Genomic DNA, 20,916 nt, shown 5'->3' with positions numbered 1-20,916 from the left:
AGGCAGTCATTCAATTCAGAGTCCGATATTCTGTGTATTAGGGCCGATGTTTGATCGATTTTTATTGGAATTTTACACTGGTTTTGTGAGGTAAATTCAGTGGTTGGTCTTCTATTGCAAATATGCTTCACCAGTCATAACTTTGGAAAGTGTTTGTTTACAACACGTTAAGCACTATTAATCTTATGGGATTTAATCTAGACTTCCAAAAATTTTCGTGATTACGTTTATTCACTATGTATTATTCATCCCGATTCATTCTACAGTACAATGTTGCAGATATGGAAATTAATGAGCCTCACTGATGTTATTCGCCATTGTTTAGGATTGTACGCACACTGAATGTTCAAACCTGAATGAAAATAGTAGGCCTACCATACTGTCGAACTTTGTAGTGTAAGGTCAATTACAACCGTCTTTGGACAATGCAAATTCCGAACAATAGCTAGTAAATTCTGCAAGTAGCTTCCATTCAGTAAAGATTCCCTCCTTACTTAGTAAGGCTTTCAATAATTGGAGAAACAGTCCCACTTCTGTTGGCTAACTAGGCAAGGGTTAAGTATTCAGTATTTACCATGCCACTTGTGCTACTTTAACTTTATTAAAATCCACAACAGTATAGTTAAAAACTGACATTTTATAGAACTTAAATACTAACGCCGAGATTGAACATCCTTGAACTTTATTAAAATTTACAACAATCTTGTCTATAATCACAGTAGGCCTACATTTTATGTAACAGGAGGACTGTACACTCCATATCTGAGTTCTTTATTGGTTCATTATTATGATAAATACAGCAATAAATTACATTTCTATAGAGAAAAATAAGATATTTTGGAACTAAATGGAGAGAAGTAGGAGGGGTTGGGCTGAATTAATAGCTTCTTATAACTACAGGTTGTTTTGTCTATGTGTTCATTGTATCGTAAGTGGTAATTTTTCATGTGTTGTCAGTTTTTCCGCATTTTATCTTTTGTACATAATATTTTTTGTTGTCGTTACAGTTTGTATAGAAATGAATGTTATATCCCAGAAATAATATCAGAAGTACATTATTTTAGTTGAATTATGTTTTCTCTTTGAATTAACCTGATTCCTGATTCAAATTCTACTACACTTCTGGCCAACTTAAATCATTTTTTAAACTGCCCATATTTCGGTATTGCTGTCTCTTGACACATATTATTATTTGCTTTAATCCCCAACTCAAAATCCAATATATGCAATATAGGCATCACGATTATGCTATTTATTGGATAACCACTAGAAAAAACGTATACGTTCATAATGTAGAAATAGTATCTTAAGTCACAAGGACGGGAAGGGCCTTTTGCAGGCGAGACTGATGTTTCTAGTCGAGGCGTTAGACGAGACTAGAATTTCATTCGATTACTGCAAAAGACATTCACGTCCACGTAACTTACACTATTTTTGTCATAATAATCTAGAAAAGAATAATTGAGAAACAGAAAACATTACCTGCTTGTGCTGACAGTACTACATGCATTTCATAAACATAACCTAGTTTACGAGTTTCGAATCAGGAATTTCTTGATTGTAGTTGTCAAAACTTCCACCTGGAGCGCTAAAAGGCGGTTTCTGTACCAGTTTTGCTGTTCCAAATTCGGAACTAGGAAACATACTCGACTGTAAAGAAAACATATGATTTTATTACAGTATAGTATGCTGTAATGAGAATCATATGTTTATTTGTTCTACAATCAGCTGTTTACCGGCTTGATTTCATGGACAGCTGAAATTGAATGACTGACAAAAAGTTCTATTCACTCTACTGAGGCTCACTTTGAAATTTTCAGCATTCCTTCTAAAAAACAACAATGCTTCTCGTGTAACTCATCTTCACAGTTGAAGAAAATCATCATAGCTACTCCACTGAACCACTGAAGTACAAATTTAATGTTTTCAACCCGCCGCTCACTATTTGTACACTGTACTATATTCTCTTCTTTTCCTATTTAGTATACTGTATTGTATATTTATGACCATGGTTCTGAGAACCCCGGGAATAGAGTTGCAATACCACTGTCGCTAATGCAATCTCACAACGGAAGCTATAAATACAGTATGGAGAAACTCTGGGTACTTGGGGCGGTTGCTGCAACTTTTGTGTGCTAGTGTGCATGTGTGAGAACAGTGAGAGTTAATATTGGACTTGATGGGTGGTTGTGTGTGGAAGAGAGCGCTCTAATATGGTTCACTGAATGCCTTGTAACGTTTTTATTTATGTAGGCAATAGTGAGACTGGCGATTTTATTCCGGTGTCGGTGTGATATCGCTATTAATGTCAAGTTGAAGATCATCATCTTATCACAAGAGTAGCATCCGTTTCACTAACTACTTCTACTACTACTTCTTCTTTTTCTTCTTTTATTTTTCTTCTTCTTCTTCCTCTTCTTCTTCTCGAGGTGTGGTTGCCATTGAATGTATGATCTGTATTTGGCGGCGTGAAGAAAGTTTATGCAGCAGTCAGGTAGCTTACGAATGGGACTAGAATTTGTTAAACTCTTTTGAAAAGCTTTCAATTCCTTTTTGGCTTTGATCGTCTGGTATGGTCTGAACTGTTGGTATGATTTTATTCGTGCTCTTTAAAAATGAATGCAGGTGATTCATGTGAGTAATATTTTCTAATCACATTCACGAGCAATTTAATACCAGTTTGAACTTAATAACTAGATGATGACAATTGAAATAAATTTATGTTGATTGCAATCTCAATAGAGATGGTCCTTAATGGTCCTTTCTGAGGATTGCCTACTCGTCAAGACATTTTGCTTCAGTTCTTCTGAATTTATTCGCCATGCACTAGAAAACCTCAGGAACTTCTATCTTTTATGTTACATTAACATCAACCAATTTTTTTTAACCTAAATACAATGCGTAAATTGTATATCATTTTTACCGTCCTGTATCTCCTGTTATACATATCTCTTCCATTCAAATAGCTTCCATTTCTTTGTATTTGAGAGTGTTTTTTTGAATCAGATTCTCTTCATGTTTTGTAACATAATCCTGTAATTATCATCCAAAAGTAAATGATAAAAGGAAAACGGTGTTTCAAATACTTACTAGATTATGCATTCTGTATAGTTAAATTATTAGTGCATTATTATATTTTTATAGTTAATTATCAGTCCGAAAGTACAGTCACAGATTTAAGCTAGTTCATTTAGTTTATGGAACAGTACAATACAGTATATTGCTTATCGCTATTTAACTGGTCTCGCTGTTTGCAGCTACATGGATATTTCTCTTGTTTCTCGCAATATTGACTTGATTTATTTATTTTTGGCTACAATTACGAATCATACGAATATGATTGAGAAAGAACAACAGGCTTGGCCCAAAGCTATTTTATTACCAAATTTTGATAATTATTATTAAACTAAAATCCTAATTAAATGCTGTAAATCACCCCGAAGACTCCTGCTACTACAAATATTGACAACAGGGTAAACAGCTAGATGAAAATTCGATTGAATAATAACATTTTGATAATGAATAACATGTCCAAAAAATTATGTTATGTTTTTACTGTTGAAAGTTCAATTTCAATATTCATTATATATCTCTAGCTCACATATTTTCAATCTCATTCAAACCAACAGACTATTGTTGACCTATCGGCGAAGTCATGCATCTCCAAACAGAGACCTGGGATGTTATGCGCTTATGAATATAGGTAATGAATATATATAAATGGTTATGAATATATATAATAATATGAGTGATAGGTTGGTGGGAGCTGGGAGCTTTGGCCTGTCATGTAACTAACCTGCGAACAGTGAACACTGAGCAGCCTTGAACCTGTAGTTGTCGTGCAAGTTCAAGGTGGAAACAGCTCAATGATCGTGACTTGTCCGCCAATTCTGCAGCCCGACCCAGGCCAGGCCAGATGAGTCTAGTTTCATCTCTTGGTTCAAATCAAGCTCATCCTGAGTTCAGTTTCATCTCTTGGATTAAATCATGAGTCACCTCATCCCTGCCGGCCAAATAATGAGTTATTCTCTATGACGTTGTTTCTAGGAATAGTTATTTGTATATTATTCTATCCTTTTATGGCTGTTTTCGTGATATTCCCTTCTCTTCATGTGCATATTGCTAATGACGATTTATTGATGCTGGTCACTTGGGTACTGCCCTTATTTGGAGTAATTTTTCAATACATGCGTTACAACACTGCAAACTACATAATTGCAACCTATTTTCAATTTTTACATGAATATAAGAAGTTTTGGGCAACAGCCTGTTTTCTCTCTTCTGACTATTGTAATGTTTACTCCATTCACTAAATAAATGAATAAATACGATAAATAAACATTCACATGACACAAATAATATCATCAGACCATAGTTTAATTAGGGAAACTATTTACAGTAGTCGAGTGGATTACATTCTAGCTTTATATATTCAGAGTCCTGATTTCTCATCCTTGTCTGGACAATATATTTTTCTCGGGCTACTCTTGTGTTTCGGATGATGGACAAGTTAAGGCGTTAAAACGTCTGTCCCGGCTGCCTAAAAACAATCGTTAGATCATGTCAAAGACACTGAAATCGATCAGGTGCGACCTGAAAACTCTGACACCAGACCTGAGCCAGCCAGTTCACTCGATATTATTATGAATATTATCATCAAAAGAGAAAACTGCGTTTTCCGGTAGTTAGGCTAAATGGTTTTCCAACTGGCCGGAAATTTGTTGTGAGAAAGTCAAAATACTATTCAAGACATAAGCTATTTATTTACATGTATTACTAAGGTATAAAGCAAGCTGTCAAACTTACTCCTAACTTTCAAGGGAGTTGGGGTCTCTGAAACCCTTTGTCAAATAACCCGGATGAAGTCTGTTCCTCCAATTCATCAATTGTCAGAGTAAATTGTATTTCGTGATGGTGCAGTATTCCTGATTGTAGCATCACGCACTGACGCCTACTCCCCTTTGTTTATCGTTCTGTTGAAGAAAGGCTGAATCTTGATGCATTTATCAGTCTTTTTCATGCCTCAGAAAACAAAGGTTTATTGATTTGTTAGTTGTACATTGTTCTTAAATATTCCTATTCATTTTTTGGTAATGAATTTTGTTTTGTTAGGTTGATTTGATTTTTTGTTGTTCATTTTCATTCGCTGCTCTATTTGAGGATTGAAAATTGTAGTTTTCCAGTGGTTCATTTATTTTTATCTTTAATGGCCATCCCAAGTATAAGTTTAATCCGGGGAAGGACTATTTCTTCATTGTTGTTCAAACAAATAAGTACGTTGGTGGGACATGAAGATGCATTCCACAATTAATTCAAGATTTATCGATAGCAGTAGCATAGAATAAACAATCTATAGGTTTTAAACAATAAGCAATGTATAACATAATGTAATAAACAATGTATAGGCTTACTCTGGCAGGAGTTTGCACGTGGAGGATAATATATGTATTTAGTGAAGACACAAGTCTATTTTTCAACAATTAGGAGTGGATTACAACTGGGTATGCTAAAGACAAACTCATAAAAACTATTTGTAACCCTTCCTTGTTCTTGAAAACACGAAATGCAAACTTCAATGCATGACTAAATGATTCCTGCTTCCTAGTGACTAGACGCTCTTACTGTGAGTCTCACTATATCCACTGTTTTCATTTTCTGGGCATTGGAAATCACAAAATGAAGGTTACATTGAACCTGGCCTTTATGCTGATCTGAATGTGTTCGTGAACTTCTTCCCATAGTTTTAGTTGTTTTCATATTATATTCAGAAGGAGGGCTACTTATGAATTTCTCAAGTAAGATCTATACGATTAAAATAATTCTTCTAAAATCTCATCTGATTTTCTGCTTAAAATTAATTCAATTTTCAAAGAATTCTGTTCCAATTCGAAAGTCTTGGGAATAATCGGAAATGATATTGAGAAGATAGTTTTGTTAGCTTGTATCGTTTGAAGGAACATGTCAAATAAAAAGTTCGGTAATTCTCATGTTGAAACTATGTTCTTGTAAAGGTGTGTACAGACTTCCGTGTCACGAACACGCGAACTTTGATTTTCATCAGCTGATCATTTTTGTATTTGTACAGGAACGGTAAGGTACAGATTTAATAATCTTAGCATCAGTTGATGGATAGAGAAATGCACGTGTTCGTGGCGCTAAAGTCTGTACCCAGCTCAATATGTTAGGGGTTTCACTGTTTACTACATATGATCGATGATCTATCTATGATCTATGATCACAGTTATCTATTAATCCTGATAACTATATATTTGATTTATCTGTAACTGCATCCATCCAACTTACGCAACAATAGTTATTGAACCCCTCACCTAGGAAACTAATGGACATGATCAAACGATCTCCTACCAAAGAAACTCTCACTTTCTTTTCCCTTGACCAACTGAACTGCTATAAATCTGGATTAGTATGATTAACTTCCTCAACAAAATAAGGTAAAAATTTTCTCCACATGAAGTGTAATCAACTTTCTTTCATTTTCCGCTCCAGGTTTGGGGTGTACTGTTATGAATTATAAGAGTAGGCTGCAAAATTATTTTTCATCCTCGAAATTAATTTAAATATTCATGAGATCAACAGCACCAGAATAGATTAGCTCTTAGTATCCTCGTGTACGGTTTCATAGCTCGTAGTATATTTTCGTGTAACGGTTTCATTGACGAACGGTAGCATCCTTATTCTTTTTTCTTGTCTTTCATTAACAAAAATCCCAGTTATAGGGCTACGGGGATAACATGGACGTTGGCCGGATGTTCGAGTAGAAGTAGTTTGTGATTCCTGTCTTGCCGCAGGCCAATTGAGACGATATTTGTCGTGTAACTTGTTTGTTGATAGTGTGATCATAAACGAAATTATAAAGATCCCATTCCCTCGTTTTGGGATAGGCGTAGAGTTGTATGGAACAATTATATGGTGATAGGCTACACTATAATTTTAAATACATTTGATCCTATTTTCCTCCTGGTATTTGTTTGAATGCATTCATATACGTTATAACTAATCACTTTTTTGATTTTGTACTTGTATAAAGAAATATTCAACTATTGCCTTAATATAAGTTTTCGGTCATTTGGGATTCGGTTGAATGAGAAAGTTCCAGTTTCAATATTTCATTAATTCTGTCGAATGAGAAAAAATAGTTTTCGCCCCACTTGGATGTAATGAGCTGGTTTTCATGCGTCATATGGAGGCCGAAAGTGATTGTTTTCTGACCAGGCCGGTAAAATTTTTACGGCCCTAGGGCTGTAAAATAGCCTTGAAGTCAGCTGATTCTGATTTGATGTGAACGTGTTTACAAAATAGTTTATGAAACGGAACCAGTTTATGCTTCTAGAATTGAATAAAGTATTTTGCAATAAGATACTATCATTTTATTTGGATGAATGAAATACAAATAAGATATTATACACTATTCAAATTCAATTTTCAGAGTATAATAGAATCTAACCTCAAACCTCATAGTACTGCGTTTATCACGAAACCTGGTGGATAATTTTGGAACTACTTGGGCAATATCCATGGTACTGAACGTTTTCACAAATAGTTTATGAAACGGAATCAGTTTATGCTTCTAGAATTGAATAAATTATTCTGCAACTAATATACTATCATTTTATTTGGATGAATGAAATACAGATAAGATATATATATATATATTATAAACTATTCAAATTCGATTTTCAGAGTAGGATAGAACTTTTAACCTAAACTTCCGAAGTCGACAACAAGCATTGTTGACGTTGACATTCAGAATGGCCAAATTTCAAGTGTGCTAAAACAGCTGATCAAAAAACTTTTCATTATTCGTGTTTATTATTCAATAATAATTAAAACATTTATAATAATCTTATAGTCATTTAAAAGAATAAAAAAGTGTAAACTCAACCTATTACATAATTGAACATAATCTTTTAGGTAATTTAGACAAATCAGAATAAAAAATAAAAATACTTGGACGTTTTCCTGATATTCAGATTAACTCAGATTTGCTTGAGCTATGACCTTCCACTTTTGCTTTTGGAAGTGCTTAATAAACAATTATTCTCATATATATATTGTTTTTTTCTGTGTGGCGAAAAATAGCATTCGCACCATGGGCAAAAATGTTTTTCCAGCTCTCAATCTTTTCTAGTTCCCATTCGAGCCGGAAAAGTCTCATTTTCGGCCCTAGGTGCGAAATATACTATTTCGGCTGTTTGGTAAAATATAGCTTTTCGGCCGAATGGGATTCGGTCAATTGGCATGCCACCAAATGTAACAACCTATATATTATTACATATTAGGTTCCATGGGGATCATATTCCAATTGAAAAAAAATACTTTCTGTCGCTTCAAAACTTCTGTCCGCAATCTTGCATAGTAGAAGAAATCTTGATAATTTATTCACTCTTCATGGAAATTGTAAGTTCGTGAAGAAAACCAATTCAAAATTCAAGTCCATTGATGTGGGATGAGAAGGATTGATTGATAAGAGGAAAAAGAGAAGAAGATAATCCGTAATTAGAAGTCATGCTCTGTGTCAGGGACTCATGGCTTCTTAGAGGACATTTCAAACCATGAAAGGACCAGCCGAAATAAAGGGGAAAGGAATACATGAATAGAGGAACGTGATTTGCAAGAAAGTAAGAAACATAAGAAAGTGTGGAAGAGATGATGTGATTCGCGGGCAACGGGCAACATATATACCGGTAAAAGTGCATCTAATGAACTACTACTTAAAATTCAGTATCTAGTTTCACTTCGTTCTTTTTCTTATCCTCTGAATAATTAGAACTTGTACTGAGTACTGATCAGACTTTCTCACGTTCGACTTTTAATTCCTGTCAAATTAATTCCCGAGGCGACTTCTGCTGGACCACAATGTTTATCTCTACTGCCCACGCTTCTGGCTATTCTCTTACTAACAACCCTCCACTACGGATACTGTGTGTTGTTTCCAATGAGAAACCATCCCACACGGTCTTATGCTAGTTTATTGGGGTTTACAGTATTATTAAAATAATCCCACATGAGGTAGGATTGTAGTCTGGACAGCCAACATGTTAAATTGTTCGTTTATACTGAAATTTATTTGACTGCTCTTTCCTGAACATTTTACTGTTGAATCTGTATACTACCCTAATGAATAAAATTCAAAAAGGTCTACTAATCCGGTGTATTTAGATTTTTAACAACATTCAACCCTTCATTCATAGTTTCTTGTTTCATATACAAGATCTATGTATTTACTCGTTTATTCTTTTTAGTTTATCTACTTTTTTCAAGTTTTTGTTTTTATTTATTTATATAAATACTCCCACCAGCGGGCGAGATGTTTTTTCTTTTGCTGGTGGTGCCTAAAGAATTCTACTTTATCTTAGGTTTTCATCATTAGTCAAGTTCTATTCTATGTTAATTCTTAGTTTAAGATATTGTGTTTTTGTTAGACTTGTCTATTTCAAATTTTTGTAATCTATGAATTTTTTGGCAAATAAATTTCAAATTAACGGTTTTCAAATCAAATATAACAGTGTGTACAAGTTACAATATCTATGAAGCAAGTTAACGAATGTGAACTGTATCAAGAGTAATTCATTGTTGAATCTCAAAGCTCAATTCCAACCTCAAGTTTCAAATTATTGTTTAAATCTCCATATAATAATCCGGAGTCTTTTCAAAAAACATGTTTATTTCTTCAATATTTAAATCATTCCCAGTGCTTCCAAATTCAGTACTAAAATACTTCACTGAATTTAATTTTAATTTCATATATTCTACTTCTCCATTTCTGTAGTTATGTACGCATTTATCAATATATGGAATGTGTGGCTCCCTTAGTAGATTAATTGAGCAGTCATTGAACATTGAATTAAGTTTTAATTATAAAGCAAGACTGTTTGTTTTTCTTCAAATGAACTTGTGATAACCATGACACTTTCAGAAGGAAAGTAATGCCGTACTGTGCTTAGATCTGATGATTCAAATCACATACAAAATAATCTTTACCATGCACCATATCGAAGATATGACTGATAAAATAATGCATGACAATAAGAGAGTCAAAATAGAACAGAACAAGTTCTCATCAGTCACGTATTTTTCTTCATGCTTCTTGGCTTTATTTCTTCATAAATCAATAGTTTTTTTTTCTAGAAGGTCGGTGATCGAGCGTATTTCTTTCCACACCCAGCAGCAATCTCTCTTGTCAGTTTGTTCACGCTTATTTGAGCGTATTATTCCGCAGATGGAAACGGCGGCCAATAGAAAAGAGGAAAGAATTTCTGATAAGGACGGTGCTACAATGTTCTCAACCAAGAAAATCTTGGCTGTAGTCAGTAGAGACGGAAACTGGAACTGATCAAACATCCATAGTCTCGATGGGATTCGAACCCAAGATTGTTCAACCTGCACTATCGCATTTGCAAGTTTAACATTACAATTGGAATGGAAATGTCTTGTTTGTTACAGTTTGTTTGTATAAAAAAGTGAATATCTACTCTCAGTAAAGTAGTTTATCATTTTTAAAGCATTTTTTGAGAATAGAAATAAAAGAATGTGGATTACAATGAAACTCCAGTAGGAAGAATATAATAATTCTGTATTGCGTAAATGGTAGTAAGTATGTACCGTAGTAGTAAATGATTCTATCCTATTTCTTTTAGAACCATTGTAGTTGTCATTATGTTTTTGGGACAAATAAGGATTGTGTTGCGAAAATCATGATTTTCAATGACATTGTTTGGTGACAAAAGCAGTTGGTGAAGGTGACACAAGGTAGAAACTAATCAGAGTAAAATCAGTTATCTATATACTGATATCATAAAAAAACTCCAAAATGAATGTTGTAGAATACTGACCTGTAATCAGTGACTGCCCCAGTTTCATGGAAAACAACATTGAATCAGATTATGAACATTTGGTAGCGGATGGAATAAAATCACATGTAGTATACCTTCATGTTCCATATGCATTGAGCTTGCATATCCTTAAGGCTGAATCCATCACCTTGGCAATCTTGTGAAAATAAACTCATTTTTTTATCGTGGATGTCTGTCAGTATAGTCCCGTTTCCCGGCAAAACCAGTTCCATCAAAGTTAACGCACTGCACCCTCAGTTAAATGGAAGCTACTGGAGCTTACTGGTCTAAGGATTAAAAGTTGTACATTAACAAGCGCAGCTTTACTGGTACATCGTATTACTATATACTTTTCCAATAATCTTATCAAGTATTTCTTATTATATACCTAATCTTGAATGCAATTTTTTTTAGTACCTAACATTCTGCTCTTCTCCTTCCTCAATCTTTTATGAGTCTTTTCCAATTAATTTTGCTGCATTATTTTGTTGAATGTGTAACGGTTTTACTTGACATCTATTCTCTGTCCCTGGTGTATCAAATCTTCTCTTCAACTTTTTCACCATAAACTTGACGAGGTCGGTTGGAAATCCATACTGCTTTTGAAATGAAACCGTTGATATCCATCCTATCTGCATATACTACTTTGTACAACTTTATGTCACGTTTTTCAGTGACTAATCACTCTTTGTAGCCTTTTACTCTGTGTTTCCATTCCAGAATTCCTTAGTCGTCATTGATGTACTTATCTCACACGTTGGTGGTGGGTGGGAGATGATACAACATCAAGGAATTCAATATAAATATGAGATAGAAAGCTATCATTGAAAAAATAACTTTGAAAAAATCATATCAATCAAATTTGGTGGTCCATACCAGAGTAGATGAAATCCTCCATAAAAATGAATAGAACACATACACAATAGTAACCTCAAAAGGAAAATATAATGCACTTTTCAATTAATAAAATCATATCAGAATAAAATGAGCGCTGCTATCCATAGATTGTCAGTTTGGTGTATTTGGTTGAAGTACGCCCATCCGGCAAATAATAGAAACCAGGTTCGGATTCCTCCTATTTTCCTCGAATTTCCCTCCAGCTGTTCAACTGTTGACAGCATGATTAGAAGTCAATACTTATTAATAATTTTGACTTCTTAACAATTGACTGTATTGGCGACAATGGACATAAGCTTCTATTTATATGCTGTTGTTTTTTCAATTAACTCATCTAATTCATTCATTGATTCTTTTATTCACTTGAACTTCTTTATCACGGTATTTATATATTAATTTACTCATTTATCATGTTATTGTTTCAGGTTGTCCAGCGCGATGTGGAATCACACGCGAAGATCGTGCGCCGCGTGGTGAAGCTGTGCGAGCGAGTGTCGAGCGACTGCAGCGATTGCAGCCGCAGCGACTGTAGCGACGCGGCTGTGACGTCATTTGTGCGTGGACGTCGTCTGGAGCCCACTCAGCTCATAAAGCACGCGCGAGCGCTCGAACGCCGCTGGGAACACCTCTACCTGCGCTCGCTCGAGTGGCTGTGCCATATCGACCAAGTCGCCAGTACTTTACGCAACTCTGTGAGTAACAAATCAATATTCAAATTCAAATCTAATTCAAATTCATTTATACGCCATAAAAATTATATACAAATTCATAAAATAAAGATTATCAGTTACAAAATGCAACTACAGGCAAATAACAACTTGTGTGCCGGCAGTGAGTTCGAACAATTATGATAAACCATGAACTTATAATATATAAACCATGAACATAATTATATTAAATAATGTTATTGTCTTAAACTTGAATAAAAAAAAAAAAACACTTTTGGAGTGAAAATGCACTTTCTTTGGTAGTAACGATCGTTCCGACCTGTTGTTGGTCATCATGAGACTGTAGGAATTTACTGTAATGTCAAGGTTATGTGTGGTAAGGGATCAAGGTGGAGGAATAAGTTGTGGTGGGGGTTTGTGGATACTTAGTAGGGCGGTAATTTTGAACTGTGGACTATTCTGCAAAGAGTGTGTGGGAAGAGAAACTTATTCGATCATTTAGGAGACTGTTGGGAAACTGTTTTGTGTGGTTGTAAATTTCGTATTGTTCCATTACATTTAGTTTTCAGTTTTTTTTTAAAAAAGCTTGTTTTTGTTTGCTTGTTTTTTCAAAATTCAAGTTTAATTTTAACAGTGAAAAAGTATGGATATGCAACATAGTAATTATTATCTTATACGTCATGTCCTGTATTCATTTCAACTGGAATATCCAAAACATATTGTGTCGTATACCCATCTAACCACCATTTCTATTCAATTTTGCAACAATGTTGAACTCGGATTGTTCTAAACTGAAACCATAAAGATACCGATACCTGTAGTAATCATTTGTCTCCTAAACCTAAAACCAAACAATTCGTGCAATGAAGTAGGTTGCCTCTATTTTATTACTAACACTTCAACCTACATGCTAATGAGTAATCTGAGTTACTGTAGTTTTTACAACATTCAATCAGAGTTACGACCATTCCGTCTACATATTTAGCAAGACCACTTCCAGTGTACAGCCCAGTTGAAGTACTTGCTGACCCCTAGAAAAGTATTTTCACATTCGTTACTGAATTCCTATGTGCTCTTGAACTCAAATGTTGAAAGAGTGCGTGCAATTCTGTAGTCAGTTTCAGTTTATACTGTCAGTATTTTTTCTGAATAATATTTTTTCCCGTTTAAGAAAATGCTGACAATTTCAAAGAGATTTAGTGTACACTGTTAAATAAAACTAATGCTGACTGTATGAAGTGAATCTCTTCAAAGAATTTGTACAGTTCTCTATTGAGTATCAATTTAAACTGTCAGTATCCCTTCTAAATAACACTGATTCTATAACAGTATTGTTATATACATTTTTTTCCAAGTTAATTTATTTTCTTCTCTTTTCAATTATCTAAAATATGTTATTATTTTAAATAAGTAGATATTGTTTGTTTTTCATATTGTTTGGATTTTTTTTCTTTATCATATTATTTTTTTTTTATATTGTTATCTTGTAATAGAGAGTTAGGTGTAAGAGAGGGCCGACTGCGCCCTAACTTCGCTCTCTACGAGAATAAAGGCAGTAATTCAATTCAATTCTTCCATTTAAAAACATGCTGCCAATGTAAGAGAGATTTAGTGTATACTGACAGCATCTCTTCTAAATAACACCAATGCTGACGGTTTGAGGTGAATGAATATCTGTTCAAAGATGAATGCAAGCTTCTTGCTGTGAGAGCAGTGAATCCTTCACGGGTAGCTGACCGTTCCCATCCACATTTCATAACATGCTGGGAATGTGGAAGCAATGTGCTGCGGTTGGACTTCTTGCTCGGTCAAAACTGTATGAATCGTGCTCAGAATTTAAACACTCGACCTTACTCTTGTTCATATTTTCTGTCTCTTTTTCTTCCATGTACTCATTTTCTCACTCCAGCTCATTTCTTTTCTCCTCTTCGTCATCCAGTATCAGTGTGCTGACCAGTGAACCCCCTACATTTCTTCAAAAAATGTTTATTCACTTCCTTACTCACTCTACTTTTAACTCCAGAGGATAGATTCTATCCTCTCCTTCTCTTGTATTTATAATATTTTTTCAACTCCATCTATCCTCTTCTTTTCTTGTATTTATAATATTTTTCCACTATTTCTCATCTCCCAAGTCCTCTTTATTTATTATCTCTTCTTCGTCATTTTGTCAGCTTGCTAGGTACAGTGGACCCCTATTTACATATTTACTTATTCCCTTCTTCCACTCATTTTTTACTCTAACCTCACTTATTTATTCTCCATACTCTTCCTCCATCTTTTTCCCCTTTCTGTTCTATTGCAATGCTCTTCCAACATCGTCTCACTCTAATTTTTTTCTTCGTTGTTGAAACTTAGTTTGCTGAGTATCTGTATATTCTTACAAACTCAACTATCTAACATATTCAAATTTTATCGGTAAACAATTTATTGGGGGTTTCCTGTTCATATTTTAACGAGTTCCTCCACCTTTATCATGAGAAGAATAGTTTATCATGTCTATGAGAGTGAATAATACACGAACTTTGTTAAAGAAGCGTTAATTGGTGTCCTTTATTTCGTAACGTTTCGTAAGGGAATGCAACCCTTAAAGCTATTTTATGTTTTCCTAGTTTTCAAATAGTTTTATTACATACATATTTGGCCAAGTTCGATGACCATCCATGTTCAGACTTGATAGCTTCTTCATGCATTTGTGGGAAAAACTCATTAGAATTGAGTGACCCACGCTCAGGGCCGCATCTATGAACGATTCTCTAGATCGTTCCTACTGAAATAGCTCTTGTTGCCTAGCTAACTACTACAAGAATCGTTTGGATTGCCTCGTGTTATTAACAGCTACACTAATGGTTCATCGATGATAATTAGTGAAACGTTTGAATTCTTGAGAATTGTAAATAAATATGAAATACATGAATCTGAATACAAGAGCGCTATCTCTGTGATCTGTTCAAATATAAGATACAGAGCTCTGTTCAAAGAATGTTTCCAGTTCAATTCCTGAGAATAATATACTATACTCAGCTTCCAAATCTTGTAATTCTATTCACTCAGAGATCAGTTCACTTGGGGAGTCCGGTCTCACAAGGTGTCAAACTATCAAAAGATAAACCGAAAAACTTCAATAAGTAAACTACCAAACTCAGAGTTCAGTTCATTCAGATTTCAGTTTACTCAGAGTTCAGTTCACTCACAGGAGTTTTCTATTAGGCTAGTTTCACACTCATTCGGTTCGTTTCGTTTTCGGTTCGTTTTCGGCAAATTCCGATAAGTGTGAACCGGTAATTCGGTTCGAATTCGGTACCGCATAGCACCGAACGCCCCCTCGACACGAATAAGTTTCATCATATTCGAATTCGTTGCTAAGGAAACAGGAAAAAACAAAGTCTTTTACACACTCAGGGATAATTTTTATTTTTTTCCACGATTATTATATGATTTCATCAATGGAGAGAAGAGATGAAGTTTATATACCATGTGTCAAAACAAGGAACAAATTTTCAATTAAAAAAAATAATCTCTCTGAACATCCAAAATTAACATAATTAAAAAGAAACTATTCAAATAATTCACAATTTTTTATTAACTTTCAAATTTTGTTGTTCAATAAATAAGGTCTTACAATTTAACACCAGCTGTTATATTTAAATATACCAGCATGAACTGTGAAAATCCAAACACAGCTGTGTTAGAGAAGAAAATACCTAATTAGAACCGTACGAATACGAACCGAACAGAAAACGAACCGAACCGAATGAAACTGAATGCGTGTGAAGCTAGCCTTACTGTACAACCAAGTTGAGGAAAATACATTCAAAAATTCACATTTTTACTGCTTCTTTGGTGACAGAACGGAAGCCGCCTGCTTATTAGATGGTTGTTAAGTAGCCAGTAAATTGTGAAATGAAATTACTCACTTGAATGACGTTTTGCAATTCTGAAGCAGCTGTGAAATTCTAATGCCACACGTAGAAGGGTAAACGACTTCATTGAAGCTAGTTATTCTGGTACTCGGAAAGGCATTGAACGCCGGTTAGGATTGTGATGAACCTTTTTATAGCTCTGTTATTTCTGAGACTACTTGTCCATTTGCACATATCAAGAGGTTTGGCTCCGAGAATGCTCTTTAAATTCAGTTCGAAATTGTCCAGTAAGTCTGGAAGAGTGCTTTTCTCGGTTTGCTAATTTCGGTCACCCATTAAATTCCTGTACATTTTTTATGTTTCTCCTCTTTCTTTAGCTTCTTCCGCTCTCATTATTACCATTACCAGTTCTCTCTATATTAGGAATGTTGATGTCGTATAAAGAGTTTCATTCTGAACGAACTAACAGCTGCTTGTGTCATTCGCTGTCTGCGGTATAAATAAAGTGCTTTTTCAGTGTTATTTCTCAATGGAATTTGCTATACATTGTTGTTCATTAGAGCCAAAGAAAGTATACTTAATTCCACATTTGGATTTATCTTCTAGTATTTATTTGATAATGTAACTTGATTTTAATGAAAAGTAATCTCTAGTAAAAAAGTAACCCGGATTTTTCTCCAAATCCGTTAATATTCAACTTCTCTCAATCACAACAGTATTTCTTATACTGCGTACAGACTTCTACACCAGCAACACGCGCCTTTCGTTTTTCAACAGCTGATGTTCAGCTTATTATCATATCTTTATTCGTATAGAAACAGTAAGATACAGATACAATAAAAGCATCAGCTTGGAAAAGTGAAATGTGCGTGTTCGTGGCGTTCAAGTGTGTACGCAGTTCAGGTCAGGACAATTCATTGATCACAGTGGATGATAAATTTTACTAACTATAAAACAGTACATTCCTAAAAATTGAAAGTTTTCTAATTATCTCGCTCGAAAATTGAGATATCTCACTTCGTGATAAACTTTGAATCTACTCCATACTTTTTCCCGAATATGAGAAAATATATTTGACGTCTTGGCACATGTATGTTCCAGTTTATCATGGAACTGTATCAACCAGCAAGTCTCTACTCAGCGTAGAAAGTAATCTTACAACTTCATAATTTTATCAATTTTGCAAATCAACCGCTAGAATTTATAGTGTTGAACGCTTAACATAATTGTAAATAGTTTGTATCTTGCAGGAGTATGCCTCATATGTTATCAATATAATATCATAGAATGAGGATATGAATAGTGAAAACTTGACCAGTTTCATTAACTCATCTAGTATGAGTTGGCCGAGGGGCTTGGGAGAAATTCCATCAGCAATTACATTACGACTTCAAACCGGCACTGCACTAATCTAATTATCAAAGATACTAGTAGAAAGCTAAAGTTTCAGTTATCTTGAATCAAGTTTTGCGCGCGAATTCCGTTAGTTAACAATGGCGAAAAGATTGAGCCGAAGATACACTTTGGAAAGCTGAGACGAAATGGCGTTATCAAGGCTGAGAGATTGTCATCTGGATTGTTTATGTTTGGACTATTTTCATGCTCTGAGTAAGTTGTAGAGGAGGTTTAAGACTGTCAGGATCTGTTGGTCTTACTTACTGAAGGAAAAGTGAGGCAGTTTGAAGAGAGTATTCTTGTAATCTGAAATTGTAATTTGGTATTTCGATGTCTCCAAGGTGCTTTGTGTTATGTGTGTAGGTTTTGAAAAAGATAAAATAGAAGTCTTATAGACTTGAAGATGTTATATAATTGACCGAGCGAAGTGAGGTCTAAGATTCAAGTCGACGGTTTGGCATTTCTCTTAATGTTTAAATGTTTATATGTTGCGCATTTACGGCGAAACGCGGTAATAGATTTTCATGAAATTTGACAGGTATGTTCCTTTTTCAATTGCGCGTCGACGTATATACAAGGTTTTTGGAAATTTTGCATTTCAAGGGTAATATAAAAGGAAAAAGGAGCCTCCTTCATACGCCAATATTAGAGTAAAATCAGACAATTTAGACAATCAAGAACAATGATAGAACAAGGAGTTGTACTATGATCTATGAAACAAAGTTAGTTGAAGAGTGCTTTCCATATAGTCAAGTTTTGACATCGCAGGTGCGATTGCTTTTTTATCTAGCAAAAAATTGTTGAAAGGACAAGTCAAATAGTTTTCAAAACACATTGGATGTGGAACTTTGAAAAATTCATCATAAATCAGCTGACAAGTGATTACACAGATGTGTGGAGAAGCCAGTCTATTGCTGTATTTCCATAAGGTCTATAGTTTCAATCAGGTACTTGTGTATGAGAATACTGCGTGAGGTCTACTGTTCACAGAACAACTAGTAGTTATAGTGTTATAATATAGAAAATGAGATATGTCAGCTAGGTTAACCTCTGTATTGAAAGGTAAAGAAAGGGCAATTTAGACATCGAGAACAATGATAGAACAAGGAGTTGTACTATGATCTATGAAACAAAGTTAGTTGAAGAGTGCTTTCCATATAGTCAAGTTTTGACATCGCAGGTGCTCTATTGTTTTTTTATCTAACAAAAAATAGTTGAAAGGACATGTCAAATAGTTTTCAAATCACATTGGATGTGAAACGTTGGAAAAGGTTCTCAAAATTAGAGTAGAATCTTATAAAATAGGCAGAGAGGAGGCAGATGACAGGAAATGATAGTTTGATGAAAAATATGAGTAAGAGTCATACAAAAAGTAAGAATATGTTGATTTTTGTCTGAAGTGATGAAGGAATGTAGGAAAATAGGTAATAGATTATAACGAAGTTCATCGAAGTTTTTGAAGGTGAGGCTTGGATAAACGGAATGATTAACGTATTTTCTGAAATGGGTTTGGTGCTTGACAAAGAAAACTGATCTCATAAAAAAGAAAGATTAAATACAAATAGAGATACAGTAATGTAATCATCACATCTAAATAGAGTAGAGGCGTGAGATAGAGTTTGTGTTAAGAATAGTATGTAAATGGAGATTGATTCATGAATTTATTCCTAAAACCCCTTGAAACCCCTGTTGCATTCTCAGACAAACAACAGTATGAAAACAGGAGAAAAATTAAATGAAGAGTTAAAGAAAAAGAGGAAGGATTCAGAATTAATTCGATGAAATAAAGAGGAGACCAAGAAAAAGAAGAAACCGACGAAGAAGAAGGAAAAGGATACGACAAACGCATGTGAGGACTGGAAGAAAGTGATATGTATGTGGGAAAAGAATAATTTGCAGTCCTGTTTTAGCAATATGGAAATTGAGCAGCTATTAGCAGCGTCCGATAAGGGAAAGCTGGATGTCCGCTTCTTCTTCCAAGCTAAACTTGCAACTTTATTCCCGCGTCTCTCTGACAGTCACTGCCACAAGCACTCCCATTATTGCGTCTCTATCTTCTACAACCATTTTGCAACTATTTTTCTCTATCTAGTGACCACTGGTAGTTTCCTCTGACTACCAACTCACGATCTTATTGTTATCGACATGAAGTGAAATGCATTGCCGGCGTTCGTTCTGCGTTCTGCGCATGTGTAGAATCACGAACCCCTTCGGGCCACAGCTGTCATTCACTGCAAATCACGTGATTGAGGTGTTTCGGATCAAATTTTAGCTGGCGGCGGGTAATTTAAACTGTAACAGAGGAGGTTCCTGCTCGCTTTTCACACCTCCCAGTTATATCTTGATTTGAAGTCAATACTTGAGCGGTTCTCTCTAATGCTTTATGACATGTTTATTGTGTTTCAAGCGTTTACATTCATGCTGAGCTATTAGTTTCAACCCCTTTCCAATTCGGAAGTAGATAGTATAGGCCTAGTTAGTGATTTGTTTGTTCTATTATGTGAAATATTTTCAGCTATTAGTTTCAACTCCTTTCCAATTCGGAAGTGGATAGTATAGTTAGTGATTTGTTTGTTCTATTAAGTGAAATTTGAAAAGTTGACGACGGTATGAAAGGAAACCAATGACTGCAGAAAGATCGGCCTTTTTTCTATGGGTTATAGTTTTTGTATAGATCCTAGATAATCTAGGATGTCCTAAATTTTCTAGATGATCTAGATTTTATAGGATTGGGAGGAGACGAAGCAAAGAGGAAGAGAAGATAGGATAGAAGGAGAAATGGAGAAAAATACATGAACATTCTAAAATTGAGTAACTGCCTAGGTTGGAAGCAACTGTGGTATCATTCATCAAATTCATTATTGAAATTTCAAATTATTAGGGATTTATTCTCACTAAGAATGAGAACGATTCGAGGAAGAAAAGAAAACGAATGAGAATGACGGGAAAACAGAGAAATGAATGCTTCAATTCTGAATGGTGGGAGGGAAAATGAAATTTGATGATATGATGAGAAACGGTAAATGTATTTGAAAAAGACTGACAAAACATAATTTTAGGCCTACTCTGTTTTGTAAGAAATATTTTGGAAAATGTTGTCTCATTTACAAATTCAGTGAATATTATTGAAATTTGATTGATGAATTTTATTCAAGATGATACAATTCAGATACGTGCATTTCTATCATGAATTAAACTAAACTGTGATTACTTCGTTTCTTGATAGGTCTCTTATTCTTG

The 20,916-nt window shown here is 34.6% G+C and overlaps 1 protein-coding gene across 7 annotated transcripts in view; it reads left to right on the top strand.

Moving 5' to 3' along the window:
* Positions 1-20,916, top strand: part of LOC111043821 — a 519,687-nt gene that overhangs the window by 430,651 nt on the left and 68,120 nt on the right. For all 7 annotated transcript variants that reach the window (XM_039432910.1, XM_039432914.1, XM_039432915.1 and 4 more), the window contains one exon: positions 12,176-12,442. In XM_039432910.1, coding sequence (XP_039288844.1) covers positions 12,176-12,442 — 267 coding nt within the window. The remainder of the gene's footprint in view (positions 1-12,175; positions 12,443-20,916) is intronic.

The sequence above is a fragment of the Nilaparvata lugens genome, chromosome 7, assembly GCF_014356525.2.
Source record: "Nilaparvata lugens isolate BPH chromosome 7, ASM1435652v1, whole genome shotgun sequence".
NCBI classification, from domain to species: Eukaryota; Metazoa; Arthropoda; class Insecta; order Hemiptera; family Delphacidae; genus Nilaparvata; species Nilaparvata lugens.
The sequence above is the reverse complement of the archived record's forward strand: the minus strand, read 5'-3'. Positions and strand labels throughout refer to the sequence as shown.